Source organism: Ylistrum balloti, unplaced genomic scaffold (genome assembly GCF_031769215.1).
Source record: "Ylistrum balloti isolate Yb309-2 unplaced genomic scaffold, AGI_CSIRO_Ybal_v1 Utg370548, whole genome shotgun sequence".
NCBI lineage: Eukaryota > Metazoa > Mollusca > Bivalvia > Pectinida > Pectinidae > Ylistrum > Ylistrum balloti.
In genome coordinates this window covers 254714-267263 of record NW_026782347.1, presented here as the reverse complement: position 1 = coordinate 267263, position 12550 = coordinate 254714, and the positions used below count along the sequence as shown (strand labels likewise).

Sequence of the window (12550 nt, the reverse complement as noted above, 5' to 3'; positions counted from 1 at the left end):
ACCAGGGGAGAGGTTTAATTTTGAGCTAAAATATGGCCTGTTGTATTATACTTCTGATATATATAATCTTTTCCTGATTTGTACAAATGTTGGTATAGAGACATGTTTTGGAATTACAAACTTTACCATTATAGTAAATGTGTAGCCAGTAAGTAGCTTAGATAAAGAATATTTGACACTTTCAGGGTTTTAAGTGCATGAAGGTAAACTTTATAGTTGAAAAAAAATGCTTTGTTTACTGTATCTTAGTGTAACCCTGAAACGACCTCGACAAAACCTGTTGTCTAGCCTCAAGGTGAGCTTTAGTGAAACATTGTTTTCATAATAAGAGTGATTCACCATAAGTAATTTCTTAACCGACGAACCAATAGAAAATTGTCTCTAACCAAAGTATAAATGGTAGTTTAATTAAACTGATCATTATATTTACATGTTCTTTTGTTTAGAGAATGAATATCCAAGCTGTTTCTGCCTTTTAAACTAGAATATAAACTTTGTCAGACACTTTAAACCTCAGACACCAGGAGTCAAACCCATGTCTGCTAGCTCACAAGTGTATTAACTTTGTCAGACACTGTAAACCTCGGATACCTGGAGTGGACCACCATGTTTGATATAAATTCTGTCAGATACTAGGGACCACTGATACCAAGAGTTAAAGTGTATCTACCAGCACACCCAAACATGGCCTGACACTCAATAATCGACTGACTTCATGGCCAACTGGACCAGTGTATTATATATGTTTTAAGAAATTGATGACATGCCATAATTACAACTACGGTGTTGCCAGTTAATTTTATCTAATTAACTGTTGATTAAGTAATCAACTAATAAATAATTTACTAATCTAAAAGTGCATAGGTCAAGGTCAGCATTTTACACCGGGTAAGCTCAAGGTCAAACATAAACAACATGTAAATGTTAAGTTGAGAGAAACAGATTTCTGTTTTGATAACATTCTGTTGTCATCAACATTAACACTTAGAAATAGCAAAAACCATTTTAACCTTGTAATACATCCAGAGGATCAACACATAGCCTCAGTCTCAGACATGGGGGGTTGGCTTGTTACAAGATAAAATAGTACAGGTAAACTTATCTGTAAAGGTCATTCAAGTAAGCAGAAAAAAGTGGCCTTTATAAACAGGTGGCTGTTAAAATTGGTATTACTCGTATTCATCAGAACGAAAACAAGTGGCCTATATAGAGAGGTGTCATTTTTATATAGAGGTTCAGTCATCGTAAATTTTCTCATATCAGAACCTAACAGTTACTATTGCAGGCGACCTCTGTATAGGGTTAACCCTTAACACAGGTTGGACTTCATTTAATTTTTTCTTTTATACAACAAATATAGGCGGGCATATTACTAGGCATGGGCTTATTGCTGAATAACTGTTATACTGAACATTTGTCAGTTCTGAAGTCTGATTGCTCATGTTTATGGGTCTGATTGGTAACATTCAGTACCCATGTTACTTATATCAATATATGTTTACAATGACAGTGCTCTTTGTATTAATTCAGACTTGTGGTTCTGTCATATCTGACAGTTGTTGGAGTAAATCGCAGTAGTGATTGACTACATTAAATCAACCTTGCCATCAGTTTCAAGATCATGACTGAACCAGTGATCCCCAATATAGTAGCGGAAAAGACGGGTAGGAATCAATAAAGGTTGGCTGAGCAGGGACTGAAATTGATACTTAGTAATTATTAGTGTGATATAAAGCAATAATTCATATGTTATTAAGCAATCATATATGTGATATAAAGCAATCATATATGTGATATAAAGCAATCATTTATATGTTATTAAGCAATCATTTATGTGTTATTAAGTAATCATTTATGTGATGTAAAGCAATCATGTGTTATTAAGCAATCATTTATGTGTTATAAAGCAATTATTTATGTGATATAAAGCAATCATTTATGTGATATAAAGCAATCATTTATGTGTTATAAAGCAATCATTTATGTGATATAAAGCGATTATTAAAGTGAATTAATTCAATAACTGATATAATTGCAGCTGAGTTTCATGGGTCAGTACATTGTTACCACATAATATCTGTATGAAACATAGATGTTTTCACTATAATCTTACCACCATCTTGAACCTTATTCTCCACCTTGTTGTACTCAAAATATCTTGTTACATTTCTGAGTGTTTTTAATACACAAAACAAATTCAGTATTTGATATACATGTTAAAATGTTGATATATCATCAGCCTCTTACAAATTACTCATTCTGCAGTTTTTTAGCTCACCATCACCATCATGACATTTAGCCATGTGCATGCATGCTGTAATTTTACAATTAAGGACATTAAGCTTTGCTGGGGGCGGGGGGATATGGCTTTTAATGGATATTATTACATGGCATATCATCACTTATATTTAAGGAGGGAGCTACTCTTGTGTTCTTTTCCTTTCACCTTTGAGGAGAACAATGCAATAGAAGAATAAGCCCACTCATCTCTGTTACTGTTACAGTGAAGTGAAATTCTAACAAAAGTTAAATTAAAATGTCTAGCAATAAGCCTACTTATCTTTTCAGTCAAACTTTGGTGTTAGCATGACCTGAGCTTACTACCTCCAAAAAATAAACAAACAGTACACTCCTATTGTTTTTACAGCAAATTTTAATTGTACTGAAATTACAGAAATCTGGATTTTGTGGTAAATGTTCTGAAAGAAGTCGCTAAATGTTGCTATTGAGGGTTTTAGCCAGCTGCACCTCTTTGGTATATAATAGCATGCTTTAGATCATAAGATATTCTTATGAAAAAATTCTGTACATTTGTATTTGGTACATGAAGACAGGAACATATTTATGTAATTTTCTTAAGCACGGTATCCTCAAGAAATAGTTTTGGAGAAAGATTTTAAAATTGAATTTAAAGTGGATTTTTATTAAGAAGAAAATATTTAACTTAATCATATAAAGGCAGCTGTGTCCAATTCATTCTAGAGTTAAACTAAGATAGCATATCAGGTTTGTAGGCACACTCAGAAGAAATAAGAGCTTTTAATTGTCATAGTTCCTCAATCAGATGTGTTGGTAATTGACTGATACCTGTAGATTCAATTGATATGGATGAGGATCATGCGGTTTAAATTTGGAAACGCAAAAACTGTTTGATAGAGTTTTAACAGGAGATAAATTGAGAAAGACTAGCATATAGCCTAACTGGAATTACCTGTCAGGCTTACCTTTCATTATTGTTTTGATATCGGAAGAGATTCAAATAGAGAGCATATTTCATCCATCAAATTCTGCCATATTTACTTAACCAACCAAATGCTGCAGTCTCAAAGCTGTACCTGAAGAATTAGTTTAGACATTTTAGATTTTTCTAAGCACATTCTCGGCATGTAAACATTAAAAAGGTGACTAGAACGACAAGCATGTGACCTTGTTTCAGAACAATTTGAGCTTCACAGGATGTTGTGCAACGGAAAACATTGGCCGCATGTCATTGACAGGAAGTAAGCAGTGAACATGTCCTACATATCCTTGGCATCTCTTGGCTAGCCCTCTCATCCTTCAGCATGCAAAGTGATTGTTACATGTCACATATACTCGAGACATCTTCCTCTTGTCAGCTTGTTTTCCAGTCAGTTCGTACATTAAAAAGGTCCTTGTATTCTGTTCTACAAAATTTCAATGCTTTTATCAATGTGATTACACAGTGACCCCAGAACATTTACAGTATAATTCAGATTACATTTAATGGGCCTTGATTGAAAATGTATACATTTTGTGATTATAGATATAGACAAAGCATGCCTTGTCTCAAAGTATTTGGAAATAGTTGCTTACTTCAACAGGTTGACAACACTAGTCATTGTAACCATTTTCATTCAGGTTGCCTTTATTTCATCATAGCTCGGGCAATGTTTTTGTAATCTGGCTGTCAATAGCCTACCATCATCACATGACAGGCTTTTCAAATGTCTCTACATCTGTAGTCCTCGGTGCATCCAGTAACCATTCTTGTATTGCTGTTTCTTGAGAAGTATTGGATGGATCTTTCTCAAATTTCATGTGTAGGTGGCCCTCATTTCCAAATTGTGTCCTTTTGATTTTAGGTCATCAGGGGAAAAAAACATGTGTTGCCAGACAACCATCTTGAAATTGGCAGTTTGAGGTTATTATCACTGTTTCTTAAGAGAATTGTACATAGAATTAAGAGCAGAGAAAAGAGGCAAAAAAAAACCAATTTTCAAAGAACTCAGTCACATGTTTGCAGCTTCTTCGCTGATGCAAGGAGAATTCTGTGTTTTTATCCAGAAGATGTTCAGTTTTCAGGGGTTTTCAATACATGTAAAATATCATATCTCCTAATCTCTTAGAATCATCAGAATATAGGCAGTGAAACATTTGTTGTTTTTCACAGGTCATTACTGAGCTGAAAGCTATCAAGGTTATATAAGGCTTAATATATTCATAGATTATTCAGGAGGGAAGTTCCTTGTGAGGAAGAAGGTCAAGTGAGGCCAGTTTGTTTGTTTACAGTAGAGAACTGTTGGTGTCTAGTACACTGATAGAAATACCACATTACATCTGAATAATATTTAAATATACTTTCCATTCTGATCATGAATATTCATCAACCAATGAAATTTTCTGGAGTTTGATTGGTGCTCTTCTAGGTTACAATACCACTGAGGAGACTTGTTATGTTGTGTTACTGACCCTGACCTTAAGATGTCCCCATGAGCTGGTTATAAGTACGGTAAATGTCCGTGAATCACACTAGACATATAAATAAAGCTATAATGTCATTATCATTTCAAACGAAATGATTTTTTTTCAGCTAGCTGTTTTGAATATAATATTATACTGTAATAATCAGGATTAGACATAAACAATGGAAAATATTTTTTTTTTATTTTTTTTTTTGCACTGTTGCTGGAATTTTTCAAAGGAAAGAAATATGTCTTACACTCTCATCTTTTGACTGAATTTGCTCTGGAAATAACTTTTGGAATTTGTGACAATTGCTTCTCTGTGATGTCAGGTTAACTGTTAACATGAAAGCCATCACACAGGACTTCAAGTGTAGTTTGGTCATTTTAAATTTGCAAAAATTTTGAAAGAATTATGTATCTTGTATTACATGTAATTCTGTTTTAACATGTATGATACACTCAAAATAGTCTCTACACACACACATATATATGTGTACCAGAGATTTATCAAATTACCTGAAAGCTTCAGTTTTTGTATGTATCTTTGAAGTTTCCATTTGTCAAAAGTTATCACATAGATATAAAGATATGTCTATTTTCATTAAAACCTTTAACAGAAGGTGTCAAACAGAGCACTAGCTGTAAAAAAAACTGTCTTTTAACTGACCTATATATTAAAGCCTTGAAGTAAATATTAGCATGAAGGATCAACGTGTAAGTGATTGTACAAAAGACACAAGTGAATAGCACCTTTAACAATTTACAATTAGATACCGTTAAGCTAGATAATGATTCAAACTGCAGCATACAATTGTTTCATCCTTCTGAGATTCCTAAGATATGATAAGGGTTTGACTTGTTGAAACCTTAAGGTGGCCATTGAGAAAATTATATGATAGGCCTCAAAGGTTCTTCTGGTTTATTTAGACACCTGTTTCAATATAAATCAATATAATTATCCATGAAAAGAGATGTTATAAAGTTATATCAAAAAGTAATAAAAAAAAATATACACAAAAGCGTTACATATGATTGAAGTATCTGATACTGTAAATACACATTTAGCTGGATGAGTTGACGACAAAATATTGGATTTGAAGTCAACTTTTTAAATTGACTGGTGACTAGATACACTGTAAATTAGTTTTGTTTGCGTTTCATCATTTTTGATTCTCACCCAGCAGTTGAAAGGTCAGTATTGAAATTGAATGATCATGTGTTTTTTTTAGGAAATAAAAAGCCAACTTTTAATTCAAATGTTTCATTGAATTGTAAGGCAATGAATAGATAAAATGAATCCGTTAAGGCTGTATGCACCTTCTCATGATTATGTGGCACCTTCAGAAAACAGAGATATCAATAACAATAACACATGACTGGTCATAATTAATCGGTTGATTATGTAGATCTAAACATACATAAGGATCTTTATGCATTCATAATTCTTGAGAAAGTCTTCATCCTGTTTACTGCAGTAGATGCATTAGGCAGGTTGAACTTCCCTTAATCATATACTGACACATTCTGTAATAAAGTGGGAGTGAATCTGTTATTACAAAGGGTGTGTTTTAATTGTGTCCTCTGTCTCTCATGATCTATTCAGCCGACCCGGATCTGGAATGACATTTTAGGACAGGTGTATTTCCATGACTGTAAAATAGTTTTGAACCTCGAGAATTAATATTGCTACTAAATAAAATTGTGCAATGATAACATACGCTTTGTGTTATGCTCAAATATTACAATCTGCAGGTATATGTTAAATTTCAGATGATAAGTGTAAAATTTGATGCCAAGACTTGTGCTGAATACATTTTGTTCCATACCAAGCTCAAAACTGCTGTAATTTATGATGTGGTTTACATTCTAATGTCAAAGACATTTGACTTCATTCATTATTTAGACATCCATAATAAAAATGCTTATTAGCTTGGTGACCTGTAAACAACATTTTATGAACCAGGATCTTGAGACATTGTTAATTTTTTGTATCCTAGGATACATCTGAATGACAGTTGCTTTTAGTTCTGTAGCAAAAAAACAAGCAGACATGTTTTAAATATAAAATTTACATAAACACCTGTCAAGATGAAAGAAAGGATTTCTGTGTGTTCATTTTCATTAAAACTGTTAATATCTGTATAGATGAACAAATGTACACACATATGTAGGTACATACAGATGTGCGTACCTATGCATGTATGTATTTGCATGCATAGGTGCATGCATGCCTACCTTCATCAATCCATCAGTCCGTACACCTGTTTGGCACCTATACAATTGATTAGGCTGCAAAACAATATGAAAACAAAATATTCAAATGAAACTTATGGAATTAAAGTAATGTTTTGACAAGTGTTTGTAATGAGTGATTGTGATGAATTCCATGGCTCAGGGCTGATGTATGCAATCATTTTCATGTTTTTAATATAACATGTGGCAGATTTTTTTTTTTTGGGTTATATTGAAATAAACTGGAGATTTTATCCTGATATTAATAATCTGGACATTGACTGCTTAATCCACTCAGTTCTGATTTCACCCTTGTGTAACAAAGATAAGATAGATATTGTTTTCACTGCAGTATGAAACATAACATTGAGATCAGGATTAAACAGAGTCGAGGAGAGCTACACTTACAGTAAGAGGCTTACTCTTCTGCAACCAATTGCTATCCTTCCTTTGTGAACCAAAATCTGCTTAATCAGCATTAGAACACATATTTTTGCAGAGCTTTTGCAGAAGAGTTGGAAAAATGATGACCTTGAGGTGTTACCACTAATACAAGTGCTGTTGTTCAATTTCTGCCTCTGATATTTGATTTGTGAATCCATGCTGCTGTTGATAATGAATACAAAGACATTGAAAAATTGTCATTAGTTCTCCATAGGCCTTTCGTGAACACCAATCTGTGTCAGTACTGTAAACATGGTGTTTATAACTAATCTCTGTAATTGAAGACCTTCTGGGTGTGTAATAATGAAAGTTCTAAAATATCTTTTAGCTGGATGATAGTTTATACACATTACTCAGCAGGTGCTTTTACTGTAGTGTAAACAAATTATTTTTTTTGTAAATGCTCAACGAATTTAACACACTTGGAAATTACTATATGGATACCAGTAGTTGATGTTAGGATTCAGCACACAGAATATTTTACATGTTTTTCTTACAAAAATGTTTATTTCCTTACAAGTCTGGTTCTTAAAGCCTCTATGTAAGTGGACAGATGGAAAAAAAATGTGTCAAAATGTCCAACTACATATCTAGATTAAAATTATCCCCCAATAATATTTACATTCATTGTTCAAGAAATTTACTACTTATGAAATCAATATTATCAGCGTTATTGATTCAGAAGATTAATGAACTTTGACCTTTAAAATGGTAACCTTTCCTGGATATTACAGGCAAGTTTAATTTGTAATGGTTTTATATCTGGATTTTCAGTGATATTCTTCTGTGATCAACATTGCCATGTTGTCTGTGAGTTTGATGGCTGCCAAGATTATTGATGAATCTATCCAGAAGTAGGCATTTGAATTTTGAAGAGAAATGAGTTTTTTTTGTTTTTTTTATGTTTTTTGATGAGTTGTTTGTTTTTTTACAGTTTCACCTTTAAAGTCATTTTCATCATCATCCGAGCCTAAATCTGCCCCACCTACTGTGACACGGCCGCCAACATTGTCCAACAATGACCACACACATGCTATTGTCTACAAAACAGATGGACACCATCATAAGGTGAGTGAGAAAGCGGCTATTTAACTTGTTAAACTGTTGAGGTAGAGAGGACTATAGTTTTGTGTTGTGTCCTTCTTTCTCTCATCCTTCCACTTTCTTCTGCTCTACTTCTCACTTCATTCTATTGGTATATGTTCACCTTGGTGAGGCTGTGTGTGATGTATCAAAAATAGGTCACTTGTTGACCTTCATTTTGACTTATAACCTACATCAAAGAAAAAGTTTTTCCAGACTACTATCTCTTACGCTACTTGTCAGTGGAACTTCTTACTTGGGGCATGGTTTCATTTGCAGTGCATTCTTGGTACATATTTTCACATTTAGTGGGGGACTATAATTTGAAATGTTTTCTTTGCATCTACCTTTTTTATCAAAACCTCAGAATACATGTCAATGATAGACAGGAATTGTATCTATTATTCTATAGATATTCATTGTCACTAAGAAATCTAAACACATCATATATTATAGATTATTTGGGACAGAATTTGGTAGATTGCAGATGTTTACATTCAAACAATCTTTAATATTTGACCAACCCTTTATTGTGAATGCCCTTTATAAGTCTGTGATTAGCTTGTCTCAATTTCTGTGTCACTTGAAGGTAAAGTTTATTTTGTGTATACTAAACAGTCAGGTAAATGTGCCTATATACATTTGTATGACAGAATGGAAAGGACAAGAAACACCAGACACAGTTGTAGGTTGAATTTTTCCAGAGGGTTATTAGATATATCAATTGTTTGTCTATTTAAAATTCAAAATTTGGTAGATAAATATCAGAATGTCTATGTCAAAATTATTATGAGATAGCTGGAAGCTTCAGAAGTCTTCATGCTTGAAAAATCACTTTAACAAACAGGTATAATGGACAGTACTATACTACTGCCCTATACTATTAGACAGTACTATACTACTGCCCTATACTATTAGACAGTACTATACTACTGCCCTGTAATATTGGATAGAACTATACTACTGCCCTGTATTACTTAACAGTACTATACTACTGCCCTGTATTACTTAACAGTACTATACTGCTGCCCTGTATTACTTAACAGTACTATACTACTGCCTTACGTAACAGTACTATACTACTGCCCTGTATTACTTAACAGTACTATACTACTGCCCTGTATTACTTAACAGTACTATACTGCTGTCCTGTATTACTTAACAGTACTATACTGCTGCCCTGTATTACTTAACAGTACTATACTACTGCCCTGTAATATTGGACAGTACTATACTGCTGCCCTGTATTACTTAACAGTACTATACTACTGCCCTGTAATATTGGACAGTACTATACTACTGCCCTGTAATATTGGACAGTACTATACTGCTGTCCTGTATTACTTAACAGTACTATACTGCTGCCCTGTATTACTTAACAGTACTATACTATACTGTCCTGTATTACTTAACAGTAATATACTACTGCCCTGTATTACTTAACAGTACTATACTGCTGCCCTGTATTACTTAACAGTACTATACTACTGCCCTGTATTACTTAACAGTACTATACTACTGCCCTGTACTGTTAGACAGTACTATACTACTGCCCTGTATTACTTAACAGTACTATACTGCTGCCCTGTATTACTTAACAGTACTATACTACTGCCCTGTATTACTTAACAGTACTATACTACTGCCCTGTATTACTTAACAGTACTATACTACTGCCCTGTAATATTGGACAGTACTATACTACTGCCCTGTATTACTTAACAGTACTATACTACTGCCCTGTAATATTGGACAGTACTATACTACTGCCCTGTAATATTGGACAGTACTATACTACTGCCCTGTAATATTGGACAGTACTATACTACTGCCCTGTAATATTGGATAGTACTATACTACTGCCCTGTATTACTTAACAGTACTATACTACTGCCCTGTACTGTTAGACAGTACTATACTACTGCCCTGTATTACTTAACAGTACTATACTACTGCCCTGTATTACTTAACAGTACTATACTACTGCCCTGTATTACTTAACAGTACTATACTGCTGCCCTGTATTACTTAACAGTACTATACTACTGCCCTGTATTACTTAACAGTACTATACTACTGCCCTGTATTACTTAACAGTACTATACTACTGCCCTGTATTACTTAACAGTACTATACTACTGCCCTGTATTACTTAACAGTACTATACTGCTGCCCTATATTACTTAACAGTACTATACTACTGCCCTGTATTACTTAACAGTACTATACTACTGCCCTGTATTACTTAACAGTACTATACTACTGCCCTGTATTACTTAACAGTACTATACTGCTGCCCTGTAATATTGGACAGTACTATACTACTGCCCTGTAATATTGGACAGTACTATATTACTGCCCTATAATATTGGACAGTACTACACTACTGCCCTGTAATATTGGACAGTACTATATTACTGCCCTGTAATATTGGATAGTACTATACTACTGCCCTGTAATATTGGACAGTACTATACTACTGCCCTGTAATATTGGACAGTACTATACTACTGCCCTGTATTACTTAACAGTACTATGCTACTGCCCTGTAATATTGGACAGTACTATACTACTGCCCTGTAATATTGGATAGTACTATACTACTGCCCTGTATTACTTAACAGTACTATACTACTGCCCTGTAATATTGGATAGTACTATACTACTGCCCTGTAATATTGGATAGTACTATACTACTGCCCTGTAATATTGGACAGTACTATACTACTGCCCTGTAATATTGGATAGTACTATATATTACTGCCCTGTATTATTAACAGTACTATACTACTGCCCTGTAATATTGGCCCTGTAATATTGTAGTACTATACTACTGCCCTGTATTACTTATACTAACAGTATTACTTAACAGTACTGCTGTCCTGTATTACTTAACAGTACTATACCACTGCCCTGTATTACTTAACAGTACTCTACTACTGCCCTGTATTACTTACCAGTCTAATGGAAACCTTGTTTAATGGAAGAATGTGTTGTTGGGTTTTTTTTTAAGAGAAAAAACACTCACTTGTCTTCATTTTTCCCCCTTTACCCTCTTCAACTTATTTTTCTGATGTCTCAAACATGAACATGATACATTTTAATGGCCAGAGAATAACTTAATAGGTTATTCATCAACAAACTTATACCTAGACATCCAAGGTGAAGGTCATTGTTAAGGTTTTTCTTTCTCCATTAAAAAATTCAAGGATAAAATAGAGTTAACAGAAAATTGTCCTATAAGGTATGGCCTTTCCTTGGTTGGATCATCATGTTTATGTATTTATAGAAAATGTCACTGTTTTTGATAATATCTTCATCTCTCTTACACTAAAGAATCCAATGTTTCCTATGGGCTCAAATGTTGTGGTTTTCCAAAATCATACATTTTCATTGACACTTGATTTAATGTTAAATCTTGCTAATGAAATCCACTGTTTCTCTTATATGTGTCAATGTCAGCCTTAATCTAATTATCTTTTGGTGGAGATATATTATCAGATTTAGAGTGCCCACAAATTAGATGAAAATAAATCCCCCTTGGAAATGACTGATTTTACAGAATACAGCTATAAAAGTGGTAGTCAGCAGTGGAGGTTTGATACCTACACCCTGTGTCTCAAAGGAACAATGGTCTCAGACGTAGTACACCATTATCAAACATATATAGATTTGATAGTAATGATGTAGTACACCATTATCAAACATATATAGATTTGATAGTAAAGATGTAGTACACCATTATCAAACATATATATATTTGATAGTAAAGATGTAGTACACCATTATCAAACATATATAGATTTGATAGTAAAGATGTAGTACACCATTATCAAACATATATATATTTGATAGTAAAGATGTAGCACACCATTTTCAAACATATATATATTTGATAGTAAAGATGTAGTACACCATTATCAAACATATATATATTTGATAGTAAAGATGTAGTACACCATTATCAAACATATATATATTTGATAGTAAAGATGTAGTACACCATTATCAAACATATATATATTTGATAGTAAAGATGTAGTACACCATTATCAAACGTATATATATTTGATAGTAAAGATGTA

General features: G+C 33.4%; 1 protein-coding gene across 1 annotated transcript in view; it reads left to right on the top strand.

The window, feature by feature from the left end:
• The window catches only part of LOC132556123 (5'-AMP-activated protein kinase subunit gamma-1-like), a 78304-nt gene that overhangs the window by 29603 nt on the left and 36151 nt on the right, over positions 1-12550 (top strand). The window contains exon 5 of the mRNA XM_060220509.1: positions 8317-8450. Coding sequence (XP_060076492.1) covers positions 8317-8450 — 134 coding nt within the window. The remainder of the gene's footprint in view (positions 1-8316; positions 8451-12550) is intronic.